This window comes from Sodiomyces alkalinus (assembly GCF_003711515.1).
Source record: "Sodiomyces alkalinus F11 unplaced genomic scaffold SODALscaffold_2, whole genome shotgun sequence".
Classification (NCBI taxonomy): Eukaryota; Fungi; Ascomycota; class Sordariomycetes; order Glomerellales; family Plectosphaerellaceae; genus Sodiomyces; species Sodiomyces alkalinus.
In genome coordinates, this window is record NW_021167080.1 from 625,726 (window position 1) to 646,516 (window position 20,791).

At 42.8% G+C, this 20,791-nt stretch overlaps 1 protein-coding gene across 1 annotated transcript; it reads left to right on the top strand.

Annotated features, from left to right (window-relative positions):
- Nucleotides 1-399: 399 nt before the first annotated feature.
- Nucleotides 400-20,583, top strand: SODALDRAFT_356102 (hypothetical protein; the record flags this gene model as incomplete). The annotated part of the gene is made up of 5 exons (XM_028613884.1): nucleotides 400-414; nucleotides 9,489-9,586; nucleotides 9,778-10,138; nucleotides 10,207-11,148; nucleotides 20,575-20,583. 5 exons carry the CDS (start codon nucleotides 400-402, stop codon nucleotides 20,581-20,583), a joined length of 1,425 nt encoding a protein of 474 aa, XP_028467965.1.
- Between the last annotated feature and the right edge of the window lie 208 nt (nucleotides 20,584-20,791).

Below are 20,791 nucleotides of genomic sequence, written 5' to 3' on the forward strand. Positions count from 1 at the left end.
CATTAGAAGACTCGCTAGTTCGCTATATAGCTTATAGTGCCACGGCTTAGTGTGCTAATAGATAGTACAGGTAGGCACGAACTGCCGGATATCCCTAAGTAAATAATCCTAAAAGTAAAAGTCCGAAATCCTCTTAATAGTCCTTATAACCCTATAATAACCCACGCTAGGTGTATTATAGAAACACTATAAGACCTTTTATCGGAGGCCAGAGTAGTCTAGTATAAAAACGCGATTCTTAAAACGAAGGATACTACTACTCCTAGATTATTATCCGTACGTGGTATCGTTACCGTGGGCTTTATGCCACCTAGTATAAAAAGGGTTATCCGCTTACGCCTCTACTACCTCTTCTAGTAAGGTAGGGGAATTAAGAGCGGAAATATAATCGGGAGTAATATGGGAACCACGCTGGTTCGTGATAAGGCCTAAAATAAACTGCCTCGATATAGGCTCTAAAAAAAGATTATCCGCTTACGTCTTAACCACCTTTTCCGGTAAGATAGGAGGAGCGGGAATAGCGCGGGTACTATCCTAGGTCCTATATAGGCCTAAGGCAGAACGCTTCGAAGAAATATTATCCGCTTATATCTCTACCACTAAAATAGGAGGGGCGGGCTCTAAAGAAAGGTTATCCGCTTACGTCTCGACTACTAAGGTAGGAGGAGCGGGAAAATTATACTCGGGGCTATTACGGGAACTATGCTAGTTCCCGATATAGCCTAAAATAAAACGCCTTAATAAGGGCTCTGAAGAGAGATTATCCGCCTATACCTCTACTACCTTTAATAAGGGGGAGTTAAGAGCGGGAATAGAAATTAGGGCAGTACGGGAACTACCTTAGTTCCCGATATACCCTATAATAAAACGCTTCGAAAAAGACTCTACTGCCTTAGCCCGGTTAGTAACCAGGGCGCGCTTATAGGGCGTGTGTTAGGGCTTCCTTAATAATCTATCCACGGGGTTTAACGTCCCCGGATAGTGCCGAATCTTAAGATTAAACAGGGCGAGCTCCTTAAGCCACCGCGCGTGCTACCCCTTAAGCTTCGGCTTATCTAGCAGGTAGCGATGGTTTAGATAGTCTATCAGGACTACTATAGGGCTTTAACTATAGGCCACGTAATACCGCCACGTCCGAAAAGACTTAATAATAGCTATAAGCTTAGAATTGGGTATACTATATTTAAGCTCGGCGCCGCGGAGCTTACGAGATATAAATATAATAGGCCTCTAGAGCCTACCCTCGAGCTAACTAATAACGGCCCTAATTATAAAAGCAGAAGCGTCGGGCTTAATACGTATTAGCAGAGCAGGATTAAAATACCGCAGGACTAATACCTTCCAGAATATCAGTTTTATTTCCTCGAACACGGTCTAGGCCTACTAGGAAAGCACGAGGACCCCTATATAGCCCCCTTTCAAATAGTCTATAAGAGGAGCGGCGATCTTTGAGTAGTTCCGAATAAAACGTCTATAAAACCCCGTAAAACCTAGGAAGACCTATATCTTCTTAATACTATTAGGGAGTTCCTAGTCGCGGATTACCTTAACGCGAGCCGGATCCATCTATACCCCGTCTAGGCTATAGATAAACCCTAGGAATTTAATATCGCGGGTCTTAAACTTATACTTATCGGGGTTAGTATATAGGGACTACTACCTAAGCCTTATAAGGACCTCGCGGACGTGCACGCGATGGGTGACTAGGTCCTTACTATAGATAAGGATATCGTCGAGGTATATAACGTAAATAGTGTCAACGAGGCCTGTTAGCGCCTGGTTAATATACTGTTAGAAGCTCGCGGGGGCGTTGGTTAATCCGAATAGCATAAGGAGGTACTCGTAGTGACTGTATTTCGTCCGGAACGCTATCTTTTATTTATCACCTGCCCTTATACCGAGCCGATAGTATACGTCCTTAAGATCCAGCTTAGTGTAGTACTACGCTAAAGATAACCGATCCAAGATTTCGTGGATAAGGGGCGGGGGGGTACGGTCTTTAATAGTCACCTTATTTAACCCCCTATAATTAATATATAAGCGTAGCTTACCACCCTTCTTAGGAATTAATAGGATAGGGGTACCGGCCGGGCTAGTAGACGGTCTAATCTATCCCTTCGTAACGGCGTCCTATAAGTATTAACGTAGCACTTCTAATTCCTAAGCGGCGAGGGGATAAATAGGACCGTAGGGAGGCTTCTTTCCTTCCTCGATCTTAATAGCATAGTCCTACTACTAGTGTGTCGGTAGACGTCCGGCGTTTTCGATATTAAAAACGTTAGCGAAGTCTTAGTATTATTCCGGTAGCACGGGGGTGGCCGCTAGGTCCCTGTCTAGGCTAGGGTAGGCCCTATCTCCTAAGAATTTATCTCTACGTCCTACTAAAAGGTTTTCTATTAGGCCGATATAGCCGATATATAGGCCCCGCGTAGAACCTATATAGGTTAGGGTAAGGATAGACTTAGCTTATCTAACTACCCTACGTAGCTCTCTTAGGGATATAACCACACTAAGCTCCGCGTAGGATAAGGGATAGGTCTATATACTACACTACTAATTAATATTAGGGTTAACGGCTATAAGCCACGGTCTTCCTAGGATTATACGGGCGCCCTAGGGATCAAGCTATATAACGTGGAACTCGGCGCGCTATACTCTCTTCCGACCCTAGTAGTCGGTAGTGGTGATATTCCTGTAGAGGGATCCTAGAGTTATCTTTATTTATCCTTCCGTAATCCAGGACACCGGAACCGGGGACCTATCAGGAACCTAACTAGGTCCTAGGAGGGACCGATGCAAAACGTTAATATTGGCGCCTCTATTAAGGAGAGTCGATATCTATACCTATTCCTTACCTCGGCGAAAGGATACGCGTGCCTTTACTAGTATAGTAGTAGGGGTAGTCCGAGGCGGGTATAGTTCTTAGGGCACCTCGCCTATAATACAGCTAACCGTGGGGCGAGAGGTAGATACCGGTTAGGTATTCGGGTTACTCGTTATTAGTCGAGCGCTGCCTATAGCTAGGGTATATAGTGGCGTAATACCCCTTTTTATTATAGTTAAAGTAAGTAATAGAGTTAAGGTAACGGGGGGACGGGGATAGCGATAACGGCTTAGGCTATATAGGGTAATTAGGGGTAGGCGCGGGCGTAGGCGTAGGGATAGGCGCGGGAGTATTAGTGGAACCGTAGGTGACTGTCTGGGTACTCTGTCCCGGGGCACGCGAACGGAAACGACGTTATTAGGTATTAGACTAGAAGTCTGCTCGAGTAACGGCCAGTCCGTTATTAACGGTTAAAGCCTTAGCCCTATAATAGGCCGGGGCTAGGTCCTAATAGTCCTTAGGAACCCCTATAGACACTATATAGTCCCGAATAGGCGGAAGCACCCTCGTTAGCACTATCTAAATCCTCTACTAGTCTGGGAGCTTGCCCAGTAGTTCCGACTCTAGGGCTTCCTACCGTTATATGGATTTAGCGTAAGATTCTCCCTCTCTCTAGGAGGAGATAGACTCGCTCTGGATCTATACCGCTATTTCCCGTAGGCGGGTATCGTTATCGTTAACCTAGCGGGATAGCCAGGCTCTTAGGGCGGCCTAGCTAACCCTATTAGAGTTGCTATCGTACTTATATCGTAGTTTAGCCTACTAGCGTTCCTTAAGGTAATAGGGGAGGCATAATATAACGAAGTAGTTCTTCGTAGCGTCTGTAGGGAAGGACTAGGAATCTAGGTTAAACCGCTAATTCGTCTCTTAGATAAACGTGCGATACTTAGCCTAGGATACACTATCATATTTAGGTAAGGGGAAATTAAACTTAGCCTATATAGCGGATCCGTGTATAAACGACGTTATAGATATATTATAGGTATACTAGGATCCTGATAGGGTCGCGACGATACGATAACGGGGTTCGGCTATACGGCGGTGGATAGTAGTATCGACTAGCTTAGGGTTAATAGGAGGATTAATAGCGGTGGTAGCGGTAGTAGTGGCGGCGGTAGTGTCCGCCTCTAGCTTAGTAAGGTACGCGAGCTTACGCTTATGGTGGTTCTATGCCTTTATCTATTTAACGCGTTCGTCTAGTTATTCCTCCGTTAGCGTGGCTAGGTTAACGTTCGTATACGGGGGCAGGTTAGGGTTATACGCGGGTCCTGTCGTGGTTATAGGAGGGACGGGGGTAGTATTAGTGGTAGAGGTAATGCTAGCGATAGGGATAGAAGTAGTAGTAGACGTAGGAATAGGTACCGGTGCGGTAGCAGATACGGGGGCCGTGTTAGTTCCTAGTGTATTCCCGTTATATTCCTTGTTAGCGGGGTCGTGGGCGCCTTCTATAAAGGCAGTCTCGCTATCGCGGAGCTATCGCTTAAACTAACTAGCAGCCTCGTTAAAATCGCAGGTAGGATCGTTTATTTCGTGATAGTTAGATATCTTAATAACTCTCCTTAATGGTCTTCGCGCCCTTAAAGGTAGAGCGATTAAAATATTAAATAGGTAGTCGTAAAGAGTGAAAAGATAGGGTTAAGTAAGGAACCAGGTAGGATCACGATAGAATCACGATAGGAAAGTATAGGGGTAGCTAAAGAGTTAGATTAATCGCTGGCCTCCCTTTTCTAAGGGGAGGCTCCTCCGCTCCTTAAGACTATTCTCCGCTACTCCTCGAGGACTGCTTTATTTACTTCCTCGAGGGCTACCTTATTTGCTTCGAGGGACTATTCTGTTTACTAGTGTGATAACTGCTTTATTTATGCCTCGAGGGGTCTTAGACTGGGCACGCCTGGACCCCTATGGGTTCACACTAGGAACCCATTATGACCACTGCTACAGGCACCTGATATCCTTATGGGTTACATACGATAGCGGCTAAGAGGTATTAGAGGGAGAGGGATCTATAGCACCGACGTTATTATCGTTAATAGCCTGCTTCCTTATACGTATAGGGTTTCAAGTCCTTTTAGTGTTAAAGAACGCCTCCTAGGTATTATTATTCTCTATCTTCTTAGTCGTGTAGAGGCTTATAATAGTTCTTATACTAAATAGGCGCACGGGTAATAGGCGCGCGGCTAACGGGTGTACGGCCGCCGGGCACCCCCTAGGGGTATCCACGGCTGCCTATTAATAGTTATTATCTTCTTCTACCTTCACGCCCTGGAACACCGCTAACGCTATAAGGAACGCGTGCGTAGGATCTTCCAGGGATATTAGAGGCGTGGGAAACGGTTTAAACCTCGTAGTAGTAAATCGTGGAGTATTCATAGTAATAGCGGTATTATTTTCCGTGGTAATAGCGGTGTCTATAGTAATAGCGGTAGCCTTTTTCGTAATAATAGCGACGGCCTCGCCTTTATCCGTAGTAATAGCGGTAGCGTAGTCTTCTCCTAAAATAATAGTAGTATCCGTAATAATAGCGGTGCCCGTAGTAATAGCGGTAGCCTCTCTTATAGTAATAACGACGGCCTCGCCTTTGTCCGTAGTAATACCGGTGGCGTTAGAGTCTTCCGACTTAAGATCTAATACGTCTACGGCTATACCCCTTAATAATAGCCTATTTGCGGTCGCTATATTATTAAATTAGGTAATACGGATAGATTATAGGTATTCCCTAATTTCCTTGGCGGAAGCCATAGTTTATAGCGTTTTAATTATAACGTTAAAGGTCTTATCTTTATTAAAGCTTATATCTCTTATAGTAATAACATCTATTAGGTATAGTAGCTATACGCGGAAGCTTTTTAAGGAATAGTATCCGACGTGATAACCGATCTATACCTTCGGTTCTAGCCTTTATAGGCGGTTCCTTTTAGCTTAGGTATTACGCGTTTTTATAAAGACTTTATAGCCGTATACTTATAGGTACACGAGGTTAGGTTGACTGCTGCGTAGGCCTTCGTATAATATCTTTTACTCGTTAATAAGTTATAGGGCTCTGTTATATAGATATATAGTAATCTTAAAGATCTTAGGCGAGATAGATATAGGCAGATTAGCTTTAAGCCTTATAGCCCTCGCCCTCCTTTTAACGATATCTCTAATCCGTTCTATAACGCCGTTTTAATCCTATAAGTATAGGGCCGATAGCTAGCCTTCTACCCCCTTAGTAGCGAGGAAAGTAACGACTTCTAGATACTAAAATATCTCGGAATCGGCTTATAGAATATATAGCCTAATGTCGAATTAGGTCTTAAGCAGGGTAAAAACGTCTTTTAACGTATAAAGGATAGAGCCTTAGTCTCTCTTCTATAGGTAGTAATCCTACGTATAACCTATAAACACGTCTATAACGAATATAATGGACTTATATAGGCCGCCTAGTAATTCCAACTCTTGCAGATCGTTAAAGTCGATAGCTAGGACTTCGCCGGGCCTTAACGGGTAAAGGGATAGTATCCTCCTAACCTATATAGGCATTTACGATTACCCGTACACGTTATACTCTACGGTTCGCGGCCCCTTAATCCTTACCCCCTAGGTAGCGTTAACGATCTTTATAAGGGTATCTACGCCGTAGTAGCCGAGGCGTTTATACTATCTTTATGCTATAGTCTTTTATAGTTACCACGGCTATCGTCATCTTCTATACGGATCGTCGCGTGGATACCGTGCCGAAACCGTAAACACGGTAGCGGTAACTTCTGCGCGTTCGATTATATACTAGCTATAGATATCTAGGAGCTTATAGGTAGGCCGGTCGTCGGCAGAGCAAATAATAGTATTATTTATAGTATCCTAGCGGTAGCCTTATAGGCGTAGCTAGCGTTCCGAGACGATATTAGTAATTGTAACGGCTTATCAAAAGTTATTCACGTATTAAGGTCGAAAATATAGTTTATTCGAACTAAGGAAGGAAAGGAGGAAAAGAAAAGTCTACGTGGTGTATAGGCGGCTAAGTATATATAGGATCGCACGGGCCTTACTAGGGGGTCCGTGCTTCTTGGTCCCGGCCACTACCGGGGACTATTCCGCGGGCTATAGCCCGTAATAGTAATAAACTCCTTATAGTACACGGTATCGCGTAGGCGTAGTAGCCTCTTTATACCGGATAGGGATTATACCCTTAGCTTAATATCTTTATACCCGAGAATAAGAGCCTTATAGGTTCTTACTTAGAGTAATAAAGATAAAGTATTAGTAGGTAGTCTAATAGTCGTAAAACGGCCTTAATTATTAAAGACGTGGATTAACAATCCTAAGTCTAGGATCGCGTAGTATAATAGTGCTTTAGCTTACTTAATAAAAAGAGATACCCTCTATTATAATTTTAATCGTATCGATATATAAGGGCGCGCTACCCCCCTTTCTTAGGAGGGGTAGACGTCTAGTTACCCCGTCGCGGTAACGGATAGGTCTTTTGAAACTATAGTTACGGCCGGCTTAGTAACCTGCTGATTTTATAGTATAGTAGTTATAATAGGCGTAGTATTATAGAGTTAATCTGCCTGGACCTCCTTTATTTTACTAGCGGTGGTAGCCCCTTAAGGCTTCCCGCCTCTTCTATATCGCGGTATCCACACGGCTTTTAAAACTATAGTTACGTATCTTCTTTTCTATAACCTTCGGAATATCTTCGCGGCTACGCTAGGTATAAGGGTGTATATCCGGCCTTATCTACTAATAGACGACGGTAGAATAAGTATTCTTATATATCTCGTAAGGCCTCTTTATCACGGGAGGGATAGCCTTTATAGACGTATCACTACAAGGACACTTCTTATTAGCTTTATTATTAGCAGTATCCTTAGTATCGGGGAGGTTCCGAAGGGTATTAAAAGTGCCTCTCCCGACTCTAGGCTTTATAGTAGCGGATTATAGGTTCTTTATATTACTAAGAACCGCCCCTAGAGTCTTTATAAAATCGTTAATCGTTAGCTTATTTTCCGTAATCTTATCGTAGTTATTTACTAGGTAATTATTACTCTATTCCTAAGCAATAGGTCTAATAGCTTTTAACGTCTATTCCGCCTAATAGTCCGCGCTTAATAGCTCTAAAACGCCTATATATTTATAGTATATTATCGCTATTTTCTAGCTTATACCCTACTCGTTTATATCCTTAGATATAGCCTTTATAGACGTAGTATATTATTAATATAGGATTAAGGCTTCCTTATAGAGGTCTATAAGGGTGAGTCTTATATACCTATAAAGGAGAGTAATCTAGGCTTATAGGTTATTTACGTTATTATCCTATGGTTATATAAGGAGGTTATATAACACAGTATAAACGGTCCTTTAGATATATAGGCGTACCTTAATAATTTCCTTCTATTACGTATCGTAGTCTGCCTTTTCCTCACCGTATACGCGGCAATCTTATAGTAGCGTGTACGCCCCTTTTCGGAGGGGTCGTTAATAGATATAGGCGTCCTTATTAATAGTTCTTTTATTACGGCTATAGCCTTCCTATAAACGGTTATCTTCTTTTATTAGCGGCCGTAATAGCTATAATAACCGTAATAGCCATAGTAGCCGTGGTGGCGGCGGCGGCGTCTATAGTATCGGTGGCCTTATCGCCCTTTAGCGTAACGGTAGAAGACGTAATAGCCGTGGTCTCCTCCGCCGCGTCTAGGTCCACGATAAGGGCTTTATATTTACGAATATTAGGTAGTATAGGCTTAAGAAGTAGGTAGGCATCGGCCTCCGTATCGCTTAGCTTTAGATTAAGATAGTTATCCTAATAGGAGGTAGATTTACCGCGTACGGCGTGCTCCTATATCGCCTAATCCCTTTAGTTAATAAGGGTAATAGTGGCCGCTGTCTGATTAGTGTTAGATATATTAGAAGATATCTTTACTGGTTTATCAGTTAATTAATTAATTAATTAATAGGTAGGTTAGTAGGTTAATTAATCGCTTAATGACTCTAATTAGGTTAATAGTAGTTATTTAAAGAGTACTTATAAAACATAATTACTTTTATAATAGAATAGGGGTAGCCTTATTAATATCTATCGTTTAAGCATTATAAACTGGGCTTATAGCTATCGTATATTAAAATATCATTTATATAATTAACTTAATAGAGCAGAAATCTTATATATATATATATATATATATATATATTATATTAAGTTATACTTATATAAGTCTTTTATACCCTTAATCTAGGTAGTAAAGACTCTGTTATAGGTACTGTATTATTTAGATCCTATCCGGTCTTTTCGGGTATCCTCCCTTGTCATATCCTGATGCCTGAGGTCCCCGAGATCGGAAGCCCTTAGTCAGGCATGGATCCCCTAGGGACCACGCCGTGGTCCGTGTGCCCATGCGACAACTATCACCCCTAGGGTAGTTCCACGATCATTCTCAAGATAGTCATATATCTTTGTACCTATCAATATAAAATAGGTGTAAAAGTACGGATTGGCAGGCTAATCCAATGAATAACAGGATGTGGGGCGAATTCACCAGCTAACCTTTAAAACCCTGGGGGAGGTATGTCCGTAACACTTGGATTGAACAGCCGCACACTTGGAGTGTAATGATTTCGTCAGTTACCTGACGTCGATCGTCGTACGGATACTTGGTTCGAGAACCTTGATGACGACGCCCTGACCAAGGAACACCAAGCACAATACCCTTCATATTACATGTGAAATCATTACCCACATCTCAGAGAGCGACTCAGCGAGCCCCTCTAACTCGTTCCCACCCAACGTAGCAACTTCCCTTAGGACCCTTTATGCCCAGATCAATACCTAGTACCTCTTTTGATTCTTCTGCCTGACCCTACGAAATTGGAAAGCTTCTATTCCACGAATAGATCGCAGACACTGGAACGAGTCTTTTGCCGCCTTTCCCATATTCCGGACAGGGTGAAACGGACGAGGAACACGTTTCCCTGATCAGAGCTGCCGCACTCTATTTTATCTCCCGTCAGCATCTCGCATTCAGACGACCCTTGCGTGTCGAAACTGCAAGCAACCCCGATAGCCCTTCGATCAATATTTACGGATTGCGACCGTGCCAGATCATATTATCAACTCCCGAACGAGTCGGTCGTCTCCCGGTATTTACGAAGCTCGTATTCCATGGTCTCATGTCCTCAACCACGAGGACAATGGTGACGGATTGCCATGGATGTCAAGGTAACCAGTCACCTCCCAAGCATACTCCATCGACCGTCCAGTCACCAGAATGGAAGGTTGCTGACACTACGGTGGCTATCGCAAAGAAAAACGCGAAGATTGTGGTGAAGAGCACAGGTCCGAGACCTCCCCACACGCTGGGGCAAGTTCCGAGCTCGTGAGCAGCCAGCAACGACCACCAGCCGTCGCAGCCCCAGGGGCTCCTAAAGTCTCTGCCAAACATCCACTCACGGGCCCCTTTGAGAACGGCTACCACTTCCCTCCCGCTCACTCGTGGAAGGAATCTTTTCGTCTCGGTGCCATCGCTTTCTGGAAATATACTTGGACTCCTATTGGCTTCTTTATAGTCCTGTATGGACTGCTAGTTGTAGCCTGGGGAGGCAAACTCTTCCTGCTACTCGTCAACGCAGCACCGGCTATGTGTTATCCCAGCTGTGATGACATTAATTCACCTCGCCGCAAATGGATCGAAATAGATTCGCAGATCATGAATGCATTATTTTGCGTCACAGGATTCGGGTTGGCCCCTTGGAGGTTCAGGGATCTTTACTTCCTCCTTCGGTACCGCGTCAACTCTGATGCCGACTCTCTGCGTCGCCTGGCCGGCATCCATCGCAGCTGGTTTCGGCTTCGAGATTCCGACCTGCTTCCAGTCGACGTTGGACCAAACAACGTAAATGACTTGAGCCCCGATCTCCTCAGCATTCCCTTACCACAGAGTAAGATTCCGGATCCGCCACTAACCGGCATCCGCGCGCCGCCCACCTCAATTTGGAAGATGGACTTCGTCATATGGTTCAATGTCAGCAACACATTCCTCCAATGTGTCTTGTCTGGGTTCATGTGGGGGATGAACCGTTTCGACAGACCGGCATGGGCGGTGGGGTTGTTTGTCGCCCTAGCATGCGGGGCGGCTGCTACCGGCGGTCTGATGATCTTCCACGAAGGAAAACGAGTGAAGAAGGTTGAAGGTGTGACAGTCAGTGAGAGAGACCTAGAACAACTTACTCGAGACAAGGAGTTGGGCATCGTCCACTACAATAATATCCGGGACAAGAAACCGAAGGTAACAGACGGAGGCGTCTAGGTATATTGGCATTGTCACAGGTAGCCGGCACAGCAATGCGTATCGCCTCGAAGCAGATCATCTAATGTATTTGGTACTTTCCAGGGGAGCGGGCGTTTTTTGTTATAATGTCAGATGTCCTCAGCCACCTTATCGAGGTATGATAAACTGTATTATGTTACACGTGTGGAGTACCTTGATTATATATATCTATAGTTATTTCCCCTGCTTTTTCGTAATAGTTATGTATCCTTATAAAGTACTACGAACCTTACTTAGATAAATATATATATAATTTTCGGTATTCAATTTATATTCTAATCGTTATAAGCTCGGCGCTCTACTAAAACGACTCTATTCTGATTGATCTAATAGCTCCTAGATAGATAGTCTATTGTAAAGTCTTAATTCTCTTCCAGCTAGAGCTATTCTGCTAGTAATATCCGCCTGCTTATATTCTATTGAATTGTTTTATCGTTCTTAATCTTTAAGAGGACTTAATCTTTAATTACCCTTATTTCTATTATATACTTATCAGGTACCCCTGCCTAGGAGATAGAGACCAGGGCTAGTAAGGTACCGTAGTAAGAGCCCTAGAGCTAGACCCCGGTTATACCGGGTATACTATCTTAACCCCGCCCCCCCTTTTAATTAATAAGAATCCACGTCCTTTTATAGAATATAGAGAGGAGTTAGGCGTGGTAGGAGCTCTAGTTTCGGTACCGCGCCGAGTACGATATAATAGTAATCCAGGAACCCGGCCTTAACCCCTTTACGAAAAGCCCTGCCTACCCCTCCTAAAGTGTATACCGGCTAATCTAAGGAGGGGGCTCTACCCTCCTATATATCTATAAGAGATACCCGCTAAATATATAGACGTGGTAGGCCTACCACGATACCTACGCGATTATATTCAGGACTAGAGATAACGCCCTTATAATCTAGTTAATCTACTTAGAGAACTACTAGTTAGCTAGGACCCCTTAGAATACACACCTATAAGATATATTTAATATAGTACCGCCGCGGGGCCGTTATATCCTTATAGGGGACTTTAACCTATACCATCGCCTATAATTATAGCCACTACGATACTACCCCCGGGCTAATACCTTACTTACCCTTATAACCCGGTAGAACCTAGACCTAGTAACCCCACCGGAACTACTATATAGTACCGCCCGGACCGGCGTGCTAGTACTATTAACCTTGTATAGGCGATATAAGGGCTCCGCTATAACTTTAGCGGCCCTAATAAGATTATTATCGGGTCGGATCACTACTTATAAATAGCCCGAACCTATATCAAGATAGATACCACGGCGAGCACCGCGATAATACTCCTATAGAACCTAATCAGGCCCTATTAGGTCTAGAAGGACTTTAACCCCTTATAAGACCCCTAGCTCGCTACTATATAACTATAATAGACCGGCCCCTTTATAATACTAGGAGATATCTTACGACCCTAGCCGATAAGGCCGTACCGCGCCGCCACGGGGGTACCCTTAGACTCCTACCTATCCCTTAGTAGAACGCGGAGCTAACCGCTTTTACTTCGGAGGCGAGACGCCTCTACTATAGATATATATCTAGGAAGACCCAGAACCGATAGGATAAGTTCTAGGAAGCGGAGAGGAGCTAAGATAAGACTATAGTAATAGCGAAGCGGCTATACTAATAGCACCTACTCTACTTAACCGGGAAGAACGATAACCTCCTTTAGCGATTATAGAAATAGGTATAAACTAAAGGGGGAGTACCGCTAAACGCCTTATCGGTACCGCTACTACGCTAAGATAATAATAATGACCTAGCTACTATACACGTAAAGAAAGCCGAAATCCTTAATGGGAAGTTCTTTACCCCCCTCCTTACCGCCCTTAGGCCCTTAGGCGCGGAATTCCCCCCTAGATAGGATATCCCCTATAATATTACCGTAGCAGATATATAGGGGCACCTTAAGAAGACTAAACTCTAGGCGGCACTAAGGCTTAATAGGTTCCTAGTAGGGCTCCTAAAAGTATATAGACCCCCCTTATACTAAAGACTAAGTACTATCTTTATAGCGTGCCTTAAAGTAGGCTATTACCCGAAAAGGTGCTATTATACTATTATAATAGTCCTTAAGAAGGAAGGTCGGCTATCGGCCAATTATAAGATAGTAAAGGGCTAGCGACTAATATTACTCCTTAATATAATAGGTAAGGTCCTTAAGGGGATACTAGCTAACCGTATCGCCGTTATAGCGGAGGAGTATTGGCTCCTCCTAAAGGGATATATAAGTAACCGGACCGGGTAAAGTATAAAGATAGTAGTATAAAGAGTCACGGAGGCCGTAAGGGTAAGCTAGGGTTATAACGGTATTACTTTAATACTCTAACTAGATATTAAAGGCGCTTTCGATACTATCCCCTACTCTTACCTCCTTAAGGTACTCGAAAGGAAAGGCTTCCCCTAATAGCTTACTGCCCTAATTAGTAGTTTTCTTTAAGACCGTATAGCCTAGCTTTTACTTAATAGCGAAATAGCCCCCCCGCGGTATTTTTATAGGGGTATACTATATGGCTCCCCGATCTCCTGTACCTTTTGTATTCTTTATATCTTTACCCTTTATAAGGAGCTAGAAAGGGTCCCTAAAACGATAATAATAGGTCTTATAGACGACACGAATATTATCGCCTTTAGTAGGATAAAGGTATAGATATAATACCGCCGCGCCGCCGTGTACCGAATTTACTTAGATTAAAAGATAATAAGCGGACTATAGTTCGAACTAACTAAGTATATCTATATCCCCTTCACGTAATCACGCTAACCCTCCTTTACCCCGCTCCCCCTTAATACTATTTTAGTGCCGGTAACGGAGGCGATAAGGCTCCTAGGCGTTTAGCTTAATATGAAACTCGATTTCTGATAATATACTAAAAAGGTAAAAAGGCGACTAGCCACTTATATATACGCCCTCTTAAGGCTTAGCGTGGTAGTATAGAGGTATAGCTTGATAGACGTAAAAAGATTATACCTTATAGTAGTAAGACTAGTAATTACCTATTACGTCTTAACTGTCTATAAGATAAGGGCCAGCCCCTGGTATAGCCCCGTAATAGTACTTATAGCGGTATAGAACCGATACCTCCGATTAGTAGCCGGAGCCTATAAGGCCACGCCGGTTAGGGTCCTTCAAAAGAAGACCTTTATCCCCCCCCTTACCTATGCCTCTTAAGCCTAAGTGTCTTAAAGATCCTTTAGATATAAGAAAAGGGGACCGAAAATAAGATATTAGCCGGAGTATACGCCGTAATAATAGCTCTAATAATACTAAACCGGTATTATAAGACCTAAGCTACCCTTATATAAACGGTATAGCTTACCGCTTTAATAACCTAGGCCGGAACCTTAGCCCCGAGGAAAGCCCTTATAAGGGAATAGGGTTAAGCCTAGGCGGAAGTACAGCGGCCCTATACCTATACCGTAATAGCACTAAACCGCCCCCTAATATAATATACCCTCTAGAAATATAAAGGACTCCTTAAACTATAAAGCTCCGCACTTACCTAGATTAGATTAGAAAGACTAGGCCTATAAGCTTTCCTAGCTAAGGTAAGGGTGGCGGGATTTCTAATAACGCGGTGCCCTTACGGCGACGGGGGGGTAGAAATAGCGGAGCACGTAATACTCTAGTACTAGGATATAACCGAGGATAAGCGTAGGGAGCTTTTCGGTACTATAAGGAGACTACTCACGACTAAAGGGGACCTATATAACGTACTAGACTATAATATAGAAGCCGGGGCGGTAGCTAAGTAATTCCTATAACGGAAAAGGCTTAACGACTTCCGCCTTACCCTTAAATTTATAGAAGCCTATAAGAACGCGGCGGTACCGTAGCGGGGAAGAGGTAATATAATAGTCTGGTTTAGTATTAAATAGGGGCCTGATAAGCCGGGACCCTAGTAGTATCGAAGCGTTATAGAGTCAAACCCCCCCCCCCCTCCCTTTACTCCTTGCTAGTCTCGGTATTACCCCCCTCGGAGGCGTTAATACTACTTTCGATATACTGAAGGCCCTGGAACTAGTTAGCTATACTACTACTACGGGGGCACTATTGCGAAATCGAAAAAGGACTGCACACGTGATAGTTTATAAGAACCCCTATTATACCCTTTAGGTAACGAGTCTGGTAAAGGATATCTTATAAAACCACTTCTACTAATAAGGTGCCGCTATAGCTATAACCGGAAGGTAGCGCCTAAGCGACGGCCCGTCTAAAGGATAAAGCCACTGTTTGTAGACGCTCCTTAGCCTATAGATTATTAATAAGATGCTACCGCAATATTAATGGGACACTACTTACCGTAACGATACTATTAGTATTAGTAGCCTTTACTAATAGGTAAAGGGTATAAATATCTATAAGATATTATTACTACTGTTTAGTAGCGGGGGGGACTTATCGACTAGTTAGACTACCTTAATATACCGGCGGCATATTAACGGTATAAAGACGACTTATATTCTTATATAGACGTTAACTATTAGCGCACTAAAAGTACGTAGTACTAATACCTATACTATTAGTATAGGCTTTAATATTATCCGGGTAGGTTCTTAGACGCTTACTATAATATAAGTAACTACTATATATTAGCCGCTATAACACTATTTCGATACTTTTAGGGTATATATATAGTATAACACGGATAGTACCTCGTTTATAATAATAATTATTACTGCTAGAAGAAGGTATCTACGGCTATTAATACGCTATCACTAAGGCGCTACCACGATATAGAGATACCTATATTAAGACGATATTTATAGTTAATATTAAAATTATTATTATTATTATTATTATTATACTACCTAGTTAACCCTACGCTACTATAATACCACCTATAAACTATAGACTATACTAGAATTAGATAGAAAAATTATAAATTAAGAATAAAGAACTAAATATTACTATTAGTTAGTATAATACCGTGACGGTATGCCTATAAGACTGTAGGCGGGAATATAATAAGGAATACCTATCATAAGCTTTATAGCGTTATAGGAAGGGAAAAAGGAAAAGGACGAGGACCTTACCCTTTATTAACTATTTACTATTCTTTACGGGTATAGGCAGAGCCTTGCCCTCCTTGCTTACCGCCGGATATAATAGGCACCCCCCCCCCCCCCCCTCCCCTTAAAGGAGGCAGGAACGCCTACCCTACCTTTTCTCTTTATTAATTAAATAGAAAGAATAATAGGCACGATCCCCGGGGATATAAGGAGGCCGGAGATAGCGTGCCGCGGCTACTACACGGCGGAGACGCCGCGGCACTTTTTTAGCCCCCGCCCCCTTACTAATAACCGGTCTAGGCTAACCCGAACTATAACCTACTACCCTTTCTGTTAGCTACTAGCCTAAAGGTATAATCTAGATATATAGAAGGGACGAACCGGGGCTATATCGGTCCTATAGCGGCATTACTCTTACTAACGAGAAGTATAGAGGTTTTCCCCAGAATCCTGGGTTTTCCCTTTTATAGCTACCCGAGAAGGACCGTATAGTCTAAACTAGGCTTTTATAGATTAAATAGGATAGCGGAGTAAGAATCATAATAATAAAATTAAAAAGACTTAGATAATATCTCCTCCTTAGTATAAAAAGAGGTAGCACTTATTCTAATTCTTTAGGACTACTTAGATTTAGACTAGCTATAACTACTACTACTACTGAATCTACGCTTACTCTTTTTTTAGTCCTCTCGCTATTATCTTTTTACGCCTTATAACTACCCACTTAATCTAATAATCGCTTTACCTTTCTAAAGGGTATAAGGACCGTTAAGAAGTATCGATAGGAAAACGATATCTTCCCACGAAAATAATAACACTTACGGCCAGAATAATATAATTAGCCCCTCTAACTTTCTACCACCCGAAAATATCGATACTCTATTTAGAATAAGCCCCTCTATAATATAGGTATAATATAATCTAGTAATACCCTAATTAGAGATAGACCTTGATCCCTATTATCTTTCCCCTTAGCGTGTAACGCCCTCTATTACCCCTACCCCTACCCCGTCCCGCCTACCTTATAAAAGTATCCCCTATAACTAGCTAACCCATATATAGATCGGGGAACGGATTAAGTGGTTCGAGTTATTGGAGGCGTAGAAGTATAAGATCCACCGACTTATCGCCCTTAAGGCCATTAGGGCTAGTTCCCTAACTACGAACTACCCTAACCTTAACGGCTATGCTATTATATTATAACGTATCGTAGAGACCTATCGCTCTATTCCTAATATCTAGTCCTTTATACCCTCCTCTTCTACTATCCAGGGCTATATTAATACTAATCCCCCCGGCCCCTTACTAGATCTAGGGTCTATTGCTTATAGGTAAAGGTTAATTATATAGTCGCTAAGTAGAATAACAAGTTATAGGCTAAATACCGGACGTTTATCTAGGAGGTAAAGTAACGGTTTATAATTAACCCTAATAGGCGCCCCGATAACGCCTTAAAAACTATTACGTTACAGCCTCCTTACTGAATTACCTTAAGGAATACTAGTAATCTTACCTCTAGTACGCCTATAATAATAACTTATCCCGGGTTACCTAGGAGGCCCTAAAAGTCTAGCTAGGCAAATAAGTTAATAAATATAACACGTGTCTCTTAAAGATCGTGCTATAAATATAAACTAATAACTATTCAGACTAGAAGCCCGGCGAACCCTTTTCGAAGTTTATCTAATAGTAGGAAGCCTTAGAAGCGGAACTCCTTAGTCGTCTGCTAGACTAATAGCGAATTTAGATAGTCCTTATAAGAGTCTTACCCCTAATCCGGGATTATATCTTATCTATGCATAGAACCCCGAAAACCTATCTAGAGTATAATAAGGAGTATAAAAGGGCCGAGTAACTAAAAGTTAAGCCCCCTGTAAACAGATAGTAGCCTAATACCTCTTATACTAGCTATAGCTAAGGAACCTTCCCTAGAATACTAGTAACTTTAAACCCGTCTAGAATATAGGAGAACTATAAGATTAAGCTAAGCCCCTTTATACCCTAATTAAACTTATTATATAATTTAACTATAACTAGAAAGGGTATTACGCTAATATTTACCTTACTCCTATTCGTGCTAATCTAAATAAATTACCTATTTCGCCGACACGCCTAATAATAACTTATATTATGGGCGAAATACCTTAAGAATTAACCCCGCCTTAAGCGGTAGCACCTACTACTATACCGGTAAAAGCACGCGTCTCCCTCTGGTAAGGCAGGGAATAGGTATAAGCCCTGGCTGTCCTAGATAAGGGAGCCGATATTAATATTTTAGACCGATCCATATTCAGTTTAGACTAAATCCCCTTTAAAGCCCCCCCCCCTTTATATCCTAGATTACGGATAGATAAGAGAAACCTACCCTTAGCTTTAGTACCCGGATTATCGTTGCGACTAACTTCTAGGAAAGGAAAAAAGCTTTAATATACTAAGTTTTATAATATAAACCTTAATTCTAAGGGCCCTTAAATTATTCTACGATAACCTTAGCTAGGAGCCGTTAACCTTATAATCGATTAGTAATCTAGCACCTAGACCTACTTTTCCTCCCGCTCTAACCTCTATATTATCTTAAGCCGATAAAAACTACGAAAAGCCTTTAAGGAGGCTATAATAGTCTTAACCCTATCCTCTCTTATACTAGTATAACTCGTGGTTATAGTAGGCTTAGAAGATAACCCCTACCCCTCTAAGCCGGGAGCCCTCCCTAAACTATACTAAGACTTCGCTAATATATTCGATATCGATACTACCGGTCGGCTCCCTACCTAAATGTTTTTTTTTATTCATTACGCGCATGCAGCCCTAAAGCTATGGCGCGGCGCCTTTTGCCCTAAGGACTAAAGGCTATCAGAAGCTAGGTATAGTAAAATAGTGTAGTAGTAGTAATAAACAAAGGAAATCCTCCATAATAATCTGCCTAATAGACCTAATAGGTAATAAACCAAAGCAAAATAACTAGACTATAGAATCCGAGGTTTGCGCCCTGTACTACTCCGCCGAAGCTATTTTAGTAGCTAAAAGATAGTCTTATAAGGCCTGTATTCCTCTTTTAGTACCGAATAATAGCGGCAGAGATAGCGGTAGGCCTACTAGGGCTTCTGGCAGGGCTCTTCGTTCGTTTTTATAAAAAGGGCAAGAAAGAATAAGGTGTGCTGTATCCTGTATAGGGGAGCCGGGAAAGGAATAGCGGTCATTAGTGCAGTTATAGGCGCTTTTGTATTGGGTTTTCATGTATCCGAAGCCGGTTTTTAACTAAGTAAAAGCCGATTTTACCCACCTAGGGCCTTATATTAGTAGTGGCTTTCGGGAGAAACGGAGGTTATCGCGGACTAGGCGCCTATATAGGCGGCCCAATCGAACTGATTTACCTCTTTTCTCCTCCTCTTCTTCATGATTCCACAGGGTTTTCCAGTCTTAAATAAGGGCTTTATTTACCCGGCGTTTTAGGTGGCTAAGGGTAACTAAGCTAACGGATTTAGTAGCTTTTTCGGGGTTTAACGCCCCTTTAGCTACCTTATCCGCTAGTTCGTTCCCTTGTATCCCTATATGCGAGGGGCACCACTATACAGAAACTAACGTGCCTAGTTATTTAAGGCGTGAGATAAGGTCTTTAGCTTCTATAGCCTACTATAAGGTGCGCTGAAGCTTCTGAATAGGTGCCTAGGAGTAACTAAAAATATAGCAATCTAGGGGCCTCGGCGACTATTCTAGGGCAGCGTAAAGCGCCCAAAGAATAGCGTATAATTCAGCGTCCGCGACTTCGGTAGCGGCCCCTAAGTTAAAGCCTATAGCTTTACAGGGCCTTCCGGTATTAGTCCACTATATCACAGCGGCTATAGCCTACGAGGGTCCTCTAGGGGGCCTAGTAGGGTGGCCTAAGGAGCCGTCGGTATAGAAAATAGCAGTTTATTCCCCTAGGCCTTATTGTATTTTAGCGAGGGCTTTAAGGTGGGCTGTTTTCTGATCGAGGGTATCGGGGCCAGGGCCAGGGCCAGGGTTAGTAGCTATAATAGGCCGGTGTATAGGGAAAAAGGGCCTTTGATCCGCTAAGGGTTCCGAAGCCTAGAGGGCCTCCCACCTAGCTAAAGGGCCCTCGATATTTTAAGACTAACCTATTAAAGCCGCTATGTCTAGGCCTAGCCTAAATAGCTATATACTAAGCAGAAGGTTCTATAGCCGGTTAAGGCCTTCGTGGTTTTTGCCTTCGTGGTTTTCGCCTTCGTAGTTTTCGCTTAGTAGGAGCTAGCGTCTAATAGGGTGGTTTAGTAGGAATTTTAAGGTTCTAAAGGCATAAAGCCTATTAGACCTCGTTAACCGAACCGCCGCTAAGGGGACTACTGCTTCGAGTTCTAGAGGCCGTAAAGGGGCTCCCCTAAAACCACCTAAGGCTCTAACTAGGGCCCCGTACTGTAATCGTTCTAGGCGACCCATAAGGTGTTTTTTCGGTGATTTAGGGTCCTACCAGAGCTACGAGCCAAAATCAGCTAGAGAGGCTATATAGGCTATATATAGCTGCCGTAGAGCCTTAAAGAAAAGGCCCCTCTACGAGCTAGCTAGCCTGTGTAGCCTA